An 18,743-nucleotide genomic window follows, 5' to 3' on the forward strand; every position below is an offset into this window, starting at 1 on the left:
CGTTACAAATAAAAAAAACCCCCACTTTTTAAATACTAAGGTTCTCTAACAATTCAAGCATAACAGTCGCATTCAGTAGCCTTTCTGGCATTAGGTAGAGCTGCCAAATTCCCATTCCAGGCAATTTACCTGCATCCTTACTGTCTCTATAGCACACTGAGGACTTTGGTAATAAGAGCTGACAGGAGGTGAGAAGTCCCTATTCCTACAGCTTCAATAATTAGCGCCTTCTTCTAAAATGCTTTAGCAGGGAACAATACTATTTTTAATCACAACTTCTCAAGGTACAAAAAAAAGGTGTTCTATTTTTTTTTAGACAAGCTACATGCTGTAGTCTGCATATTTAGCACTCATATTACTAGTCAGCTAAAACTAGTGCTCCTGCTGTTTTCATATGTCCTAATTCACATCAGGCTAAAGACAGCAAAGTATAGCTATACAGAGGGGTTACACAGAGCCACGTATTCAGAGCCTTATTATCAGGTAACACATGAAGGGAGCAGTTTACAATGTGTGTCCTGAGCAAGCAATTACAGATGGATAACCTTTCAGAAAGCCATTATAGAGAGGAAGTCATGGAATGAGGGTAAATTGGAAGAAAATTAAACAGAAAAGGACTGGGTTTGTATTTCAAAAGAAAAGCGCTCATTATTCTAGGCAAGTAATGTCCAAGTTTTACATACACAAAACCAAAGCATTACACAGTGGCACTGAGGAATTTTAATGACATGGCCTCCAAAGCTACATTTGTTGTGCTTTTCCAATATTCAGAGGTCTATGAGACAATTTGGTTGTCTACATCCTCAAGTATATTTAAAGCCATTTTTCAAGTTTTGGGTAGATTAGAGAAGGGTTACATTTTTATTGCTTTGTGTGCCCTCGGTACTAAGGGTCAACCCTCTTTGTTCTGGCCGGCTTGTCTTGAAGATTACTTAAAGTGATATTAAAGTCAAAAGGTTTTTAAGCTATATCAAATCACTTACAATGGATGCTGCTTCTTTATGGTTACAATATTGAGCTTCCTGTAGAATCAGCTGGTCCCGCTGAGCACTGGCCCTGATATACTGTTTTAGGGTGGCACCTACGGAGTCACTCTTGTGTGTGCTAGTAAGCTGTGTGTGTCTCCACAAACACAGACACAGCAAGGCAAGCCGCTACCCTCCTCCCTGCTCCCCTTCCATTCTTCCTCCCTCCTTCATTCTCCCTTTTCTAAGCTAGTAGATGGGCAGGTGCTGAAGACTGTGATCTGCTTAATGATCTTGTACTGGACAGGAAGTTCGGGTAAGCTGCATGCACTACTTTTTTTTAAATGCAACACACGGTATTGCAGTACCGTGCATTGCAGCGTGATCAAGCGCATTGCGGGCAGTTTTGGGGTGCCCAATGATTTAAATGAATTACATTGCAATGCACCTCCCATACTGTTAACGCACAGTAGGTGCCTTGCGCGGTACGGTGCGTTCATCATACGGGACTATGCATTTAAAAGAAAACTATGGGGTAAGCGTTTTTCCCCATAGTTCTCTTAAGGGTCACGGAAGGTATATAGCTCACGGTATACCGAGACCGCCTCAACCGGGATGGATCCCGACAATGCTGTTGAGATCCACCGAGCTGTAATATGTTACAATGGAGTACAGCCTCACTTTATGCTATTGTAAGAAGATCCTCAAAATTGAGTGGATCCCCTTTTATATGAGACCTGCTTGCAACACTAAAACTCATACTACGTGGAACATTTTAGCAGAGCAGCTAGAAGTAGATAGTCACATTCAGCTGGACTTGTTCTGTAAAGTTGAAAATGTTTGACCATCTATTCAAGTAGCGTCCTCAGATATTTCTGTGATAACCTCTGTGGTGAGGGCTGCATAGCTCCATTACAGATAAGCTTATATCTATGTATTCCTTGTATTACATATAATTTCCCATTAAGACTTAATGTAAAAGGGGAAGATCATACAATGTCCTTTAATTATACCCTGAGTATTAAAAAAAAATGTTAAATGGATATATCGCCTGAGACCTCCTCATCCATATTTAAACATCAACATCTAATACTAAATTACCATTTTACATAATAACTCAAGAGAGACCGGCGTATTGACAGTATAGCCTTGGGTTTCTTCACATATTTTACAGGAAATAGGTCTGTACATATTATGATTTAATTTCCACTGTTAAGCAGACATTAATTTCCTTGTTGAAAGACTTTCAGTCGCTTGGGGAATGAGGTTCATGAAAACGATTCCTTCGATGTGAATGCTAATTACATCAACTGTTCTGAAGGAATGTCTTCCTAATGGAAGTCAATTCTGCTGCGCGGCTATATTATATTTGTTTTGTTGAAATACAGCAGAGCCCAATCAATTAATCTTTTCTCTAGAACACTGTGACATCAGAGAGGTGTAGATATTTCAGCTATTTCACTGAAGTGCCTACACTGCCTACAACCTCGCAGAGCGTGGAATAGCCAATGAGTGGCTGATTACTCTACACTTGTCATGGCAGAGCATTACATACATTACAATCTGATTTGTACAATCTCATTTAGATCTACCAACAACTACGTAGTGCAAATGTCTGTCTGTCTGGGAACAAAATGCTTGGACAATTAAGGTTGGCCCTTATTTTGCAATGTTTAGGCACATTTAAAGTTGACTGTACAAAGATTGTATAGTGACATTGTTATGTGTATGGTGAAACTAAAAAGGAGTTCCTTTTAACATACATTTTTGATTATTAAGTTGGATAATGATTATTACTATTTTCCAAAAATAGCTACATTCAGTGCAAGCTGTTCCCCCAAAAATATTCGCCGTTCAGGCATTCTGCGTTTAATAAAGCACTTCCCACCTACTTGATATTTCTCTCTCCCCTCAGCCTTTCATTATGTACAGTGACTAAATTAACTGATGTACAGTAGGTCAGAGTAGGAATAGAGTCTGAGGTTAAAGTACCACTATTGAGAAAAATATTGTATTTTGACACCTATCTATGAGTTATTGAACTACCCCCTAGCCGGCCGTTGTATATACACAGCTGGCCGGGAGCTTCTTGGATGTAACTGGGCGTGTATACACGTCCTGTTAGTCCCGCCCACTCGTGCGTGGCGTGCGCAAGCGGGAAAGACACATAATTTAAAAACCGGCAGCGATGCCTGTTAACATACAAGCGATCCGCCGGCTATATAGCCGGCAAATCGCTTGTATGAGGTCCCAGTGTGTGCGCCCCCTCCACGGCTCCCCCCCTCCCGCTGTCACGTTGATCCCGGGCTCTGCTGTGCGAGCCCGGGACCAGCATAGCGGCTCTCTGACAGGGGATTAAAGGGAGGTCGGTTCACGATCTCCCTCCGGTCCCCTCTCCACTGTCAGAATGCGGAAGTGGTGTATATTTTACCAAAAAAGTGAGTAATATTAGTTGTTTTATAACATAATGTAGAAAAAACTAAATTTTCAAAATTTTCAGTAATTTCTCCTGAATATAGTAAAAAATAAAACCCCCAGTGGTGATTAAATATCACCAAAAGAAAGCTCTATCTGTCCCCAAAAAATGGTACAAAATGAATTTCAGTACAGCATTGCATGACAGAATAAATGTCAGTCAAAGTACCGCAGCGCTGAATACTGAAAAATGGCCTGGCCAGGAAGGGGGTCTAAACACCTGGTCTTCAAGCGGTTAACCAATGATCGTATATTCAGTATATGAATGTCCTTTTTTTTTAGTTTTCACTAGCCTTTACTCCCAGGCAAACATCTAAATACACAGAAGAAATACATCTCATGGATCTGTTTTACTTATCAAAGGAGTCTGTCCATCCAGCCCTGAGATCTGGCAGGACAGGAGACCTGAATTTTTCTCTGCTACAGTAAGTAACACTTACAGGTTTTCTCCTTTCTTTCACTCTGCTCTCTCCTCCAATCACCATGTTCTTTGTTAGCACATGTGTGCTACAACACAGCTGATTGGCTCCTTGTGCTGCTTCTCCTTCTCTGACTCTGTGTTATGTGTACAAGGGCTTCAAAAGGCAGATACCAAGCCAAATTTAGGTACCTACACTGCATGCATTGAAAAAAATAATATATATAATATAGCTAATTATAGCTAATTTGCCTACAGACGTCAGGTGGTCATGATAAACTGGCCACTCAGTGTATATATATAATGATGTGTTCATAGATACACGTCTGTGTTGATTTGTTTCATTTTCAGTTTTAATAGTTATTTTTCTATACATTTACAGGTAGATACAGCTCTCAAGGAAAAGTGACAAAGGTTGGAGGAATTATAACACTTCTGCTTACAATGGTAAATTTTTGTTCACTTGATCAATAAAAAAAGAATAGGGCCCCTTTCTTTCACACCGGCGGTCTGATTAGGTCCACCTGTCAGTTTTTCAGGTGAACCTGACTGGATGCCCAATGCTAGTCTATGGGTAGCCGGGTCAGAACTTATGGGCGTCCGTTTACACCCAGTTACCCCGACTCCGGCCAGGTTCTGAAAAACAAACGGAACAGTGTTCCGTTTTGATGCACCTGATCATGCCAGATCGGGGTTAATCTGATATAAATGGATACATATCCCATATTCCCCATAGATCGACATGGGGTCCAGTCATTTCAGTGTTTTCCTTCATTGCAAGATGAAGGAAAAACTTGATGGACACAAATGTCTCAGTGGTGACATCCAATCTGTACTGCTCCCATCAGGAGGGGATCCCTTGTGAAAAGTCTAAACAAAACACAAAACTGTAGCTGCAACTGTTTAAGAGTAATACTTTGTTAAAACCATTGTCACTTGGGTTGGCCAGCTTGGTCTGCATGTACATTTGAAAAAAATATATGTCTATGAGGCATGTGAAATAAAAAAAGTAATTCATATACTGTATGCAATCATTGCATATTTTTACCACATGCTGCTACGAGAATAAAGGATTTTTCACAACAGTGATCATTGAAGCTTACAATCTGTAGTAGGGTAGGGTGACTAATGAATTGTGTCTAATGAAATAGGTATCTTTGAAAATAACCATCTTTGCTAAAACATTTATACTAGGACATCAAACCAGCCATTAAACTGATTGAAAAATAGCATATTTCAAAAAAGGAGAGGTATTTTTAGCACATTTGGTCAAATAATAATTTCTTTCAAATGGTGTCTGGTGAATAATTAAATACCAATGGTTTAATTGTGTATTCGTCTAATATTACACCTACCTACACTCAACAAGGTTTAAATTGTATGTATTAAAAACAAAGTCACAAGATTAGTGTAAATAGGGATATCAGAGAATTTCTTGGCACAGGTAAAGTGCCTCAGTGGTCAACATTGTTATTATTGATGAGTGCATCTGCTTAGATTTGCTCTGCTGGCGATCTGGCAATTCCAAACTTGCAATCTGCTTCACAGTTTCTTGTCACATATCTCTGGCATCAAAAAACAACTGTACTCCTACATTAAATCACCCCAAAGTCCCCTTCCACATGAAAAAGTAAATGGTTATACAGGCCTTAATTTAATGCTTCTTAACGCTAACCTGCATTGCACAGCCCTGGTCTGTGCATTATAATGGAGTAGAGTTTTAAGCCAATGGCCCACTAGTTTCCACTAGCTGGATTCCTTCTATCCCCACAAAGCACACTTCAAGTTCTTCCTACACCACTTTCGCTAGCTCTCTCCTCTTTTGAAGTTCATTGTATACGTCGACTTCCAGGACCAGTGTTACGCTTCCTTGGCAACTTCTCTGTCTAGCTACCCTATTTTCTTTCCTCTGAAACACCACTGTTATTCTTGGTGACTTTATTGTCCCTGCTAATGTTAACATCACAGCCACCTCTCAGCTACTCAGCCTAATTTTTTCCTTTGGCCTAACGCAATGGACACTTCTACTCATTCTGATGGTAATGCCCTTGACCTCATATTCTCCCACCTCTGCACTCCTCGCAATCTCTCCAACACCCCTTTTCCACTCTCTGATCACAACCTCATCACTTTCACACTCTCCCTATCTTTTAGCCCCCTACCACTCCAACCAGCAAACCATTCCCAGGAGAAATCTTTGCCACTTTAACCCTTCTCTTCTCTACTATGCAACAGACTACCTTTATGATAAAATTCCACCCCTATCCTGCCCTTGTCATTTCTCTCTACAAAAGCTCACTCTCATCCTGGCACAATTGCCCCACTCGCCACTCACAAAAATAGGCCTCGTCCACTACAAACTTGGCAAAAAGATGACACCAGAAGACTCACAAGACATAGTTGTGCTCTTGAGCAACTGCACGCTATATAAATCTACCCTCCAGAAATGTAGTACCTGCCTCCATACAGCTAAATAAACCACGTCATCACACTCATTAACATGGATGTCACACCACTTCCTCAAACTCAACCTTTCCAAAACTGAATGTCAGGGAAATCCGACCGGTGTCTTTAGTACAGCATCTGCGCAGACTGCTACATGTGCAACTGTGCAAAGGAATGCGAGAGTAAATCGTTATGGTGCCAACAATGGGCACATACATGTGCGTAGATAGCAATGCGCTTGTGTTAATGAAGCACAGTGCACACATGCGCGCATGCCCATTCCAGTCAGTGGCACCAGGAGGGCTATTTAAGGATGTTTCCTGCAACTGCATGTTGCTGGAAGATCTTCAGCTGTACCTTGTATTCTATTCCTCTTTCTGAAACTCATACTTGACCCGGCTTGGCTTCTGACTCTGCTGATTGCTGCCTGCCTGTTAACCTCGGTTTTCCCTCTGATTCGGTACTGCTCTGCTTACAAGTATGATCTGCTTCTTCAGCTATTCATTACAAAGAAAACTTCAGCTATTCATTAACAGCTCCAGTGTCATTAACATATGTACCAGTTATAGGCATCCGTGCCCCTCTCTGTTCAAACACCCTCTGTGTGACCTCTAGGGGTGCTCAGATAAGAGTTGCAAGGGGAGGCCTTTCTTGTCACCTTAAGGCTCATACCAAGGTGCATGACACTGAGCTTATCATTTTTCAACATAATAACTGTCCTTAACATCAAAAACAAAAGCTGTCCTTTTACTTCTTCCATTTGCTCATCACACACAATTATTACTTATTGTATCACTTACCCTTCCACTAGATTGTAAGCTCTCACAAGCAGGGCTTATCATATCCTTCTATTTGAAATTGTATTGTAACTGTACTGTCTCCTTCCATTTTGTAAAGAGCTGTGTAAACTGCTGGTGCTATATAAATCCTGTATTATAATAATTATAGTGATCTTGTCACTGGTGGCAGTTTACCATGAGACAGGATCACTAATGGGCAAAGAAATGACACCTGCTACTATTGGCCATACCAGCGAGGCATCACTCAGTTGCCATTCCCTCACTAGTTAGTTCCCACAAGTGACAGGATCACAAGTGACAGGATAGGCCTAATGCAAGTTTAATCCCTCTGCTGTAGTGTGTATGCGCATGGCTATTGTGACTAAGGCCTCATTACCAGTCCACTTCTATGGGTTCCCCTCACAGTTTCACTTTGACCAAGCATAGTTTCCCTGCCCATCCTTGGTGACCAGAGCCCACGTAAATTGGCCAACACATGAGCACAACTTAAACTGATGATGTGGCCAATTAATTTGTAAGTAGGCTGCTTCTTATAAGGTAAGTGAGGTAAAATTAAGATAGTTATCTATCTCATGATTGCATGGTTTAAGGACAAGTCCATAAATATATTCACTTTGGGCAAGGGACAGGTTATCCTTAGGGCAGCTGGGTACTCTGCAGGTTAGAAGTGTGCTGGTAATAAATAAAGATATTAGATGTGTGAGGAATATGAGAGGAAGTAACCCAGCTGCCCCCTAGAAGCATAAGTCTGAGTACCCCTACTTACTTAAACCATATGGCCAAATGTTTGTTGACACCTGGCCACCAAACCTATAGGAGTTTGCTAAATATCTCCTCCCAAAACCATGGGTAGTAATATGGGATTGTACTGCCCAACTCTTTTCAGTTACAAAAAGCTCCACTCTTCTATCAGGCCTTCTTTCCACAAGATTTTGTTTTGTTTTCCTCAAGATGTTCATGAGAAGACATGGCCCACAATCAGTGTTCCAATTCATCGTAAAGCTGCTCAAAAGGTTTGAGGTCCATCCCTCTGCAGGCCACTTGAGTTCCTCCAAACCAGACTTGTCAAACCATGTCTTCATGGAGCTGGCTTTTTGCAAAGGGGCAGTAATGCTGGAACAGAAAAGCGCCTTCCCCAAACTGTTATGCACAATTGTGTAAAATGTATTTGTACTGTATGTTGTAGGATTAACAATACCTTCATTCGAACTCAATAATTTGGAGGGTGTCCACATCCTTTTGACCATATAGTGGGAGACTTCTTTTAATTATGTCACACAACAAGGCACTGCTAAACAGGAGCACTGAGACAGAATTATTATAATAATTGATTGATTCAAATATTCCCCCTTTCTGCTCTAAAATAGCACTGAGACAGAATAAAACCTGCCACTTCATAATTGTGTGTCTGTTTGGAGTGAAAATATGTTTCATTGTACTGAAAATTTGTCTTGTTTCCATTGTTAATTCTCTTGCAGACCTGTGCAAAACTGTTTTGATTGACTGCAAATGACTGCAGGCACAGGGGTCTCAGATATATAAAAAAAACAAAAACAAAATGCGAAATTTAGTTGCTATTTTGCTTGATACAAGAAATTTCTGGTATGCTCTTATTCAATATACAAAATATATAACATGCCACTTGCACTCACCTCATCTGAGCCAGATCCAAATATCAGCAGATCAAAAGGTATTGCTGCAACCATATCTATTAGGAACCAGCCTTTAAAATAATGAATAGCTATTTTTGCAGGATCGCTGACTACCTCCTCGTTCTGATTAACGTATGTGGTCCGGAAATTTATGAGGATATCGATGATAAACATGATATCCACCATTAAGTCTACGACATTCAGAGGGTTGCAGGAATATCCACACGTGCGTCTCTTCTGCTCCTCTATGTCATTCAGAAGGAAGGCAGCTGAATAAGGAGTGAAAATCGCGGTATAAATAACGAGCAACAAAATGAGCCAGTCCCACACGGCTTTGAAAGGGCTATAGTGCAATATAGTAAACTTATTGATACGAGGTGTTTGAAGTTTGTACTCCGGCAAGACGTCCGCTCCCAGTGACAGAACCTGCGGAGAAAGAGTAGCGAAGATGACAATTAGGGAAAATATATGTGTTTACACTGCCATAAAAGGTTAACATGTCCTCTGCTCCGCAATGCACAAATTGATACACAACAACATTTCTAGATCGGGCTGCACAATAATAATAACAAATGAGTTGTACAGCTTTAACAAGCAGGGATCTCACACTTTTTGTGTCCTGGTGTTTGGAATTATCGCTGTTCTGCATTATTAATGTATGTTTTTGCTGTAAACTATTTAATAAAGAAAATAACACAGCTATAATTAAAATCAGCAACCTATTATAGTAAGAACATATATATATATATACAGGGCTTGAAAAATTTGGCGGTGTCTCACCAGTCAGTCAAAAATTTCCTCAGTCAGCATGACCTGACTATAGCCTTGCTATATATGTTAAAAAATGTTGGGGACAGATAGAGCTTTCTTTCATGGTTATTCACAAATGGGTGAAGAGTTTGAAAAGGCAGAAGTGAAAAATCTAGGCCAAAAGAGCTGATTTGAAAAATTCTCCAAGTCAGCTCACTTTCCAGTTCAGCTATGTTGTCCTAGATTGTTCACTTCTCCAAACTCTTCACCCTTTTGAGAATAACCCTGTTGATGTTAACAGGAGGCCTTCTTCCCTCCCACATATGCCAGTGTTTGGACCTGGCGATTGTCTGCTAAGGCCTAAGCAATTCCTGGGAGGAAGTGGAGGTTCCATGCTTTCCAATACATAGAAGTACTACATATTTCACAGGGATACAACTGGAAAACAGAATGGGGGATTCTTGACCAAGGTATAAGTAGGAGGGGGTGTAAAATGTCACTCACTTGGCCCTAAAAGGGCAAAGTCACAGATGCTATTTTAAGTATCTGCACAATGTTATCTTTAATCACATACAATTGCCCAAAAAGATATTATCCGTCTCCTTTAAAATGCCATTTCCATGCTTCCATGCATAAAGGTGAACCTATTATTATTATAATTGCTTCTGGCCCACTTGTGTCCTTAAGTTTTCCTGATTTTGCAATCATTTTTTGAAAAAGTTTTATAATTTTTATCCCTTCAGGCTTCACAATAGGGCAGCCGATACAGTAAAAGTAGGATCTAAAAGAAAGCACTCACAAAAAATAAGTACAAATAACATTTGTTAGGTACACCACTGGAGCAGGAGGCTTGAATAGAAAACATCCATTATCTCATAGAAAGTACTTAGTGGCAAGTGCTCCATGAAACAGCTCTGGTCTGGAATTACTACCGTACTGCAGTTTCACATTGTTACACTAACCGCTAAATAATATAGCTGATTTAAAGTGCATTTTTCTACCCAGTGCTTGCAAAAATGCTAACTCCAGAATATGTTCTGTATTAGCAACACTATACAAACACAATAGTCAGCATTCCAACTTCATGCATTGGTATTTATAGATAAAAGCATATTTACATACTAACAGACAAACCTTCCTAAGATGTATACTACTAAATGTAGGTTTGTTCCGTGTGAAACGAAACTACACGATATTTGGCAAAAGTAAGGGGACACCCATCTAAATGATTGAGTTAGGGTTTTTCCAGTAATGGGTTTTGTTATGCTTCAGAATAAAAAGTAATTTTAGACAAATATGATCTTCCAAATTTCTGACAACAGTTTGGGAAAGGCCCTTTTTTGTTCCGGTATGGCTATGTCAAACCAAGCTAAATAAAGAACTTGGTCTGATGAGTTTCGTGTGGAACAACTTGAGTGGCTTGCAGAGAGCCCTGGACTATACCCTATTGAGAATTCATTGATTTGGAATAGATTGGAACACTGACTGTGCACCAGGTCGTCTTGCCTAACATTTGTACCTGGTGCACAGTCAGTGGACCTCACACATGCTCTTTTGGCTGAATAAGCACAAATTCCCAGAAAAACTGCACAATCTTGTGGAAAGTCTTCTTAGGAGAGAGAAAGTTGTTATAGTTGTATAGAGGGGAAGCTGTTATAGTTGTATAGAGGGGTAGGAGTAACCCCATATTAATGGTCATGGTTTTGGAATGAGATGTCGTAGCTCATACAGTATAGTTCAGAGGTCCAAAAATGTATGGAAATAAAGTGTGCACTGCCTAGTGGAAAAGGAAAAAAAAACAGAAGTATTTTTTACTTACCGGTATTAAAGTAAATCTGTCACAAACCTGGGAAATTCAAAGTAAGTATATGATCAAAACACACAGGTCACCTCTAATTTTGCAGAGAAAACCACATGTGAAAAAAGTAGCTGATCCGGAGCTACAGGCAATGGAAGTTTTATGCACATCTAAGCTTTACCTATAAAGGTCAAGCTGGTCCCCTCTATTCTAAACCCATTGGTTCTTTATTGAGATGGCAAAGATCATAAGCCAACAGGGAGGCTTAGAAAGTAAGGGGGGGAGGGCAAGCTTAATTGCAGCTTCACATCGTGGAGAGAGAGAGAGAGAGAGAGAGAGTGTATATTGTTTGTTATATTGTATACTGCTTGTTTTGACATGCGGTTTAACATGAATTGAATGGTGCTGAATTCACTGATTACCCATTGAGTCTGCATTATGGAGGATCTATCATCTCAAGTTTAACACCATCATTCAGCTCTGTAATAGCTGCAGCAGTTGGCCAGGCTGGAAATTCTGGTGTGGACTGCTCAGCACTAGAGATCCAGGCGTGCATGTGACTTAATATGACATCAACAAAATAACCTGAATAGCAGTTTTGAGTGGGCTTGGCTTTTAAATCCAAACGTGGATAAGGTGTTTGATCACCTTAACTGGGATTTCTTTTTTGCATCCTTGACACAAGTAGGCATCCTGAAGTCCCTTCTTGCCAAAATTAAGGCTCTCTTTTAGGCCCCATTGGCTAGGGTATGTGTTAATGGAACTCTTTCCTGTACACTCACTATTTACAATGGGACTCGCCAAGGCTGTCCACTCGACCCCTATCTATATATACAGTATACTGGACATGGAGCACTTGGCTGTGGGTCTTCGCTATAATTCTTCGATCCATTAAGTTGCACTTGAGGCTCGTGAATTTAAGCTTACTATATATGCAGATGACCTACTGATCTATGTTATGAACCCACGGATCCTATGAGAGTTCTCCTAATTTGCTGCTCTGAGCAACTTTAAAGTAAATATGCATACATTAGAAGCCTTTAATGTGTCTTTGTTATCTCAAATGTTTGTGGACCTCCAATGTAGCTTTCCTTTTGTTTGGAAGACTGCCGCTCCTAAATACCTAGGTGTTTTTTTTTATCTCCTTCCTTGGAAGTACTGTACGACCTTAATTATAAACCTTTGTTGTCATCTATCCATTTAAAATTGAAAGCTTGGTCACGATTGAACCACAGCTGGTTTGACAGGATGGCCCTTAATAAGATGCATATACTTCCTTGTCTCCTCTACGGGTTTAGATGGGCCCTAAGGCTTTTTTCAGGTCTTAATGTTCTTCTACAATATGTTATATTTGGACTGGCTCATTGGTCTGCCTGCACTTTACGATCCTTAATACATGTAAATGAGAGAGTGGCATGGGTTTAACTCATGTAGAGCCTATTATCGCATGGCCTTATTGATGCTCCTCTTGGAATCTATTTTTCATGCACCTCATTAACTTTGGGTACAGATAGATGCCCTTCTTTCACCTAGTCCTTTGCTTTCTCTTCCCTAACTTGCCCCCTACACCCATCCATTAGGTACACTTGTACCCTTTTGTATTCTCCTACAAAATGTCTTCTTATATTGTCTTCATTGCCACCGTTCTTGGACACCCTGCTTTCAATCCTTGCCAGTCCTGTCAGAAATGTATGGTCTGGACTGTGTCGTCCCTCTGCTCGGTCCACCTGGCACTCACGGACATGGGACTCTGTCTGCTTTCTTCCCTGATCGAAGACTCTGCTTGCTGACCTGGCCAATGTCTTGCTTATTTTCAACTAAGGGACTTGTATTCCTCATTGGCAAAGCTAGGTGTATTGCACAAGGATTTGAAGTCTTTTGAGAAACTCTACTTCCAAAAAGATGGGCCTTTCCATTACATTTCTGCTCTCTATTACCTCCTTCTGACCTATATGACCCCTGTTGTCCCCTATTATGTGGCTGAGTGGGAAGAGGAATTGCAATGTACTTTCAGAGGATGAAGTCTCTAGGTGTTTCCTCCTGATGCATAAGCTCTCAATGGCCAGTATACTCCAGGCACGGAACTTTAAAATTCTGACAAAATGGTATCATTGCCCTACCACGCTGCACCTTATCTTCTTATCTTTCCTCAGATTTCTGATATGATTTTGGGAATGTCACTCCCATCTGGGGGCTTATACATGTACCTATTTGTGACATTGTGTTTGTTAGGCGGCTAGAGGTCTGTCATGTACTGTATATGGCAAGGAGGAGGTGGAGAATGTCTATGTTGTGTGTATCAGTTTTTTCTCTTTTCTGCATGTTCTATGTTTGTATTAGCAGTCAACAAATGTTTTTATGAATACTGTGGCAGCAGGCTGAAAAAATGTCGTGGCCTAGCCAGAATGGCAGAGATATAAATGCCAGGTTCAGGTGTTATACTAAAGGTTGTCCTTTAGTGGGAAGTGCTGAGAGGGCTGGACTCTTGGAGGTAACAAGCCCAGCTGGAGCTAGCTGGCTTGTTAAGACCTTTACAAGAACTCCCAGCCTCCTAAAGGGTGCCCATACACCTTACAATTATCTGCAGATTTTCTGTGGTCAGATGGGAAAAAGTGCAACGGATTGGCCCAGGTGGAGATTGCTCCATCCACACAGTTAAGTGTAGATGGAGGAATCTGTTGCACCTTTTCCATCTGACCACAGAAAATCTGCAGATAATTGTAAGGTGTATGGCCAGCTTAAGAAAGGAGCCCCACCCTAGAACCAGACTGTGTGTCTGGTGGACTGGGGAGCAGACCGCCTGTCTGGCAATCTGCTTGTGTGGCAAAATAGCAGCCTGTGTGGCAATCCTCCTGTGTGGCAATCCACCTGTGTGGTGAGCAGCCTGTGTGGCCAGTGTGTTTGATGCAGCCTGTGTGGGAAAGGTTTTGTTAAAAACACAACCTGAAGTCGGAGAGACATTGGAAATGTTATTTTGCCGTTAGCAAGAAAACTATACATTGTTTTGGAGAAACCCCTGCAAGGGAATAACATATGTCGATGTTTAAATAAAAGTGGGCGGAGGCCCTAAAAATAAATTGTTATAGAGTGGAAGCGTCCTGAATGCACTACCATTTGAAGCAAACCCTCACAATACATATAATCTTTAAATCCAGATATAACCTGGCAGATATATATTTTTCAAACTCAAGTCGAAAAAACAAAAAAGCAATTTCTCTTATCAAGAATTAAGTAAAGTTTGGGCTCATGTCACCAATGGTTTTGTTAATATATATTAAGATTGAACTTTTCAAAGTTCTTTTCAGCAAAATCTGGCAATTTCAAGGAAAAAAGAAAAAAAAATGAATATTTTGTCATAATTCCCACTGACTGATTTCTTAGGTTGGCCCGCAGCCTGATTTTTGAATTAAAAATTGTGATAGTCCTAAATTGTTTTCTCCCCGAATAGAGCATACTGTAAACCCCCTTTATTAGCTGCATGCTGTTACTATTAATTATTAACTGGCTAATGGCATTTAATGTACACCCAGCAATTTGTAAAGATTTGACTTTTCTTATGTATTTAAAAATACTACCAGTGTCTTCTTTTGAAAGAGAACTAATAAGTGTCCTTTTGGCCCCTAACCAGTTCAAAATACAAAAATATACCCAGTAAAGAAGAACAGTAGTAGGTTCAGGCTGGGTACTGGATCAAGCAATGCCTGTATGTTATGAATAGAAGCCCCACGCTGCCTCTCATTTTGACATCAGGATATTATTGGCAAAATTACCACAACAGTACTCTTAACTGTTCTGTTCATTGCTTCCTGTTTCACTCTACTCTAAGCTTTATGACTTGGTCACATTCTGTGTCCCATTGGGGAGATTTCTCTTCACTTCCTGTTTTATAGTCCCAAAAGGAAGTTAGAGGTTTTACCTCCAAAGTGAGGGAAATCATTGGTGGTCAACAGGGTCACCAGAACTAGTGCTCCTGTTGGAAGATTTCCCCTCCTATTCCTATTCTGACAGCCCTAAATGTGGGATTTTCTTTCACTTTCAGTGATAACTGTCACCAAAAAAATAGAGTGGTTGAATCTCCTGAACAGGATAGCAATGAAAACCTGATGGGTTTCTAATTCCTCTCTATCCAAAACTGGAAAAAAAGTGTTGGCTTCAGTTGCACTTTCTCATTAATTGTGCTCTTTAATACATTCACATTAATATGTTTATTGTACCCACAAACATTAATTTAGCAAGTCATGAAAAGAAAATACTTTGCCATTACAGTACGCCGTCATGCAGATAAGTTGGCCCCATAAAAGAGCTTTGCATTACTTGCAACACTAACAAGGTCATTCGGGCAGCTCAGCCATGTGTAACAACATTTCCGACTCTATACTCAAGAGGCAACACTTGACACAATGAGAAACACCTAACAAATGGCTTGTCCTTAAGTGTACTTTGGACCTTGTCCACTTCGAGTTGTCTCCAGGCCAGATCTGGTGAATGAGCAAATGTTTCATAAGATATTCGTCACCGGCCAGCTCGCTGGAACGGAATACTGATGAAAATGATCTTAATGTTTCTGTGAATCCGCCAAAGTACACAAAATAAAGTTAGGAGATTCTGCCAGAAGAAACATCGGAATATCCTACTTTGTCTTTTGGCCATCCGAAGAGCATGGCTTTTAACAGGAACAATAACAGTGATGCATGAATATTCTGATAATCATGTCCATAACCAGCGTTATCAGATGAGATCTTTTCTCCACCCTGCAAAATGGTGCCTAGATGAGATACCTTCTCATTTTGCTGAGCAGTCGTTGTTGGCTCAGTGGTTTAAATTTTTACCATTATATGTGGTCAGGGTTGTGCAGTGGAGCAGTGGATGCCCCCTGTAGTTAGTAGTGACTTCTCCTACATTGTGGCACTATACTAATGTGTCCACACTGGGTGCCTATAAGCAGAGGCGTAACTAGAACCTTCAGGGCCCCGGTGAAAGAAACCATGAAGGCCCCCCCCCCAAACCCCCCACCGCCATGGCACCGCATGGTTAACAGGAAGGATGCCGAGGTCCCCAGCAAGCGGGGGACCTCAGGCCGCCGCTTGTTTAAAATTTTAGTGCCGGTATTCTGTCGAGAACGCCAAACCAAGTATCTGCGCTTACGTACAGATTGGATTAACGAGGAAACCGGCATTTATTTACAAAGTATTCGTTTGTAATGGTTAATTGTGACCAAAGACAAAAGAGACAGAAGGGCGCCCAACCAAGTGCAGATAATTCTTTTAATTTTAAAAGACACGATAAACAGGAGTGCAAGAGTACTCACAATGGTAGGTCAAACAACAGCGTATAAAGATGATTTCAGAGGAACAGCAGTTTCAGGACTGCAATCTGTCTGTGTGCCACTGGATTGTGGCGTCGTTGATGCGTTTCCGGGGTCACGCCCCCTTCTTCAGACCTTCTGAAGAAGGGGGCGTGGCCATTGTGAGTACTCTTGCACTCCTGTTTATCGTGTCTTTTAAAATTAAAAGGATTATCTGCACTAGGTTGGGCGCCCTTCTGTCTCTTTTGTCTTCCAGTTTTACAGTTTCCCCGGCTGAAGGACGGCAGCACCCCTAGCAATCCTGTACACATAACACTCAACATCAGGATTCATCCACAGCGCTTTTGGCTTTATTTAATCTGTTTGGTTAATTGTGACCGTTAATAATATGCCGCCCATGGCAGTAAATGATGGACGGAATATTATTAACAGTCACAATACCCAGAGCGGCAGGGAAGGAGTGGCACGATCTCGCAGGGGGGGCCTCTTCTTCCTCGCTGGGACCCCCCAGCAGGTGGAGCGCCAGGACCCGGCTGTTGCGACCGCTGCAACCCTGCCAGTTTTGCCTGCAAGCACCTTCCTATATCTGAGTAATTCTGCTACTAAGCACTCTTAGTGGCTTAATGTAATTGCAGTTATTCTCTCTCCCTTATAAACTGTTCAAATAAGATACCAGACACATAGGGAGTGCATTGTTTTCCATGAGTCACCTGTGTCATAGAGGTTGATGTACTAAAAGCAAAAAGGGTGTTACGTCAGGTAATTCACACTTTGTAAGGGAATTTTCCCTCAGATTAGGGAATGAGGTGAAGTTCGGCTGACTTCTATTGTCCAATCATGTGCAAGCCAAAACACTGTTTTTTTTAGGGCTGCAACAACTAATCTGCATAATCGATTATTGAAAAAGTTGTCAACTTTTTCAATAATCAATTTACCTTCTATGTAATTAGGTATAGTTTGCAAAGTTTATTTACACCACATTCACTAAGCTAGATGAATATTCCTTTGCAAAGTTACCAGCCTATTTGCCTTCAGACAATTGACCATATATACTTGTAATGTGAGAAATAAGGCACAGTCATTGTGTAACGCTGCAAAGCAGAAAGCAAAGAGTGCATATGTATTGAACAAATTTGGCTGCCCAATTTACATACATAATTAGAAATTATGCATAGGAAGAAGTATTTTAACAAAAACATGAACACATATTGATAAGTTTATTTACTTTTAGCAGCTATATTATTCATATTGAAAAGTATATACATACCCTATAAAAGTTACTTGTAATTGCTGACCTCCTTTGAAAATTCTAGTCACCTGACTGTCATGCAGACCACCTGGCTTCAATACATTGGGGGTGATTTACTAACCTAAACACACGCACGCAACAGGTGCGTGTGATTTTCACACAGCAAAACGTATTTATCAACCAAAAAGTCTCTAAAAGCATATCTCCACTAATGCCATATATGGAAAAATCATGCACATGATGCATATATAATGCTGCTTCACAGTTTAGACAAAAATGGTTAGCTCATGCATTTACATTCCTGAATTCATCTACGCAAGCAACACAACATAGAGCTAATTTACACAACATCACCTTGCAATTCATGCTTGGCTTTGCACAAACACACCTGCTGGGTGTGTACACACTACAAAGGTGTTTAGATTCCACCCATAGATCATGCTGGGAGGGAACACACTACAGAGGTGTATACATGTTCGTGGTGTGTTTATAAGGTTAGTAAATCAACCCCATTGAGTCACTGACCCTGAATAAGAATGCAGGTTACGAATATTCAAATAAAGTCATAACTCCATATCTGCATACTTGTCATGGGTCAATGACTCAAAGTACTGAAGCACAAGGGTCAGTATGACAGCCAAGAAACAAGAAGTATTACAAGGAGTGGTCAGCAATAACAGCCCCATTCCTCTTATGACATATGTTTCTTAAAAACAATCAGTGTAAATCAGATAAATACATTCCAGATGCATCAAAACAAAAGATGTGCCAAGTACAGTTTTTTGTAATAGAAAACAGCCAAAGCCTCTGTAGAAAAGCCTGTCCTCTGCCAGCATGCTGTAGGGAAGGACCCTCCCTCATGGAGTGGAAATAGGAATCTCTCTGC

General features: G+C 40.7%; 1 protein-coding gene across 2 annotated transcripts in view; it reads right to left on the minus strand.

Annotated features, from left to right (window-relative positions):
- Positions 1 to 18,743, minus strand: part of KCNH7 (potassium voltage-gated channel subfamily H member 7) — a 355,010-nt gene that overhangs the window by 84,872 nt on the left and 251,395 nt on the right. For both annotated transcript variants that reach the window (XM_018556690.1, XM_018556691.1), the window contains one exon: positions 8,756 to 9,181. In XM_018556690.1, the coding sequence (XP_018412192.1) occupies positions 8,756 to 9,181 (426 nt within the window). The remainder of the gene's footprint in view (positions 1 to 8,755; positions 9,182 to 18,743) is intronic.

Source organism: Nanorana parkeri, unplaced genomic scaffold (assembly GCF_000935625.1).
Source record: "Nanorana parkeri isolate BGI_ZX_2015 unplaced genomic scaffold, ASM93562v1 scaffold247, whole genome shotgun sequence".
Taxonomy (NCBI): domain Eukaryota; kingdom Metazoa; phylum Chordata; class Amphibia; order Anura; family Dicroglossidae; genus Nanorana; species Nanorana parkeri.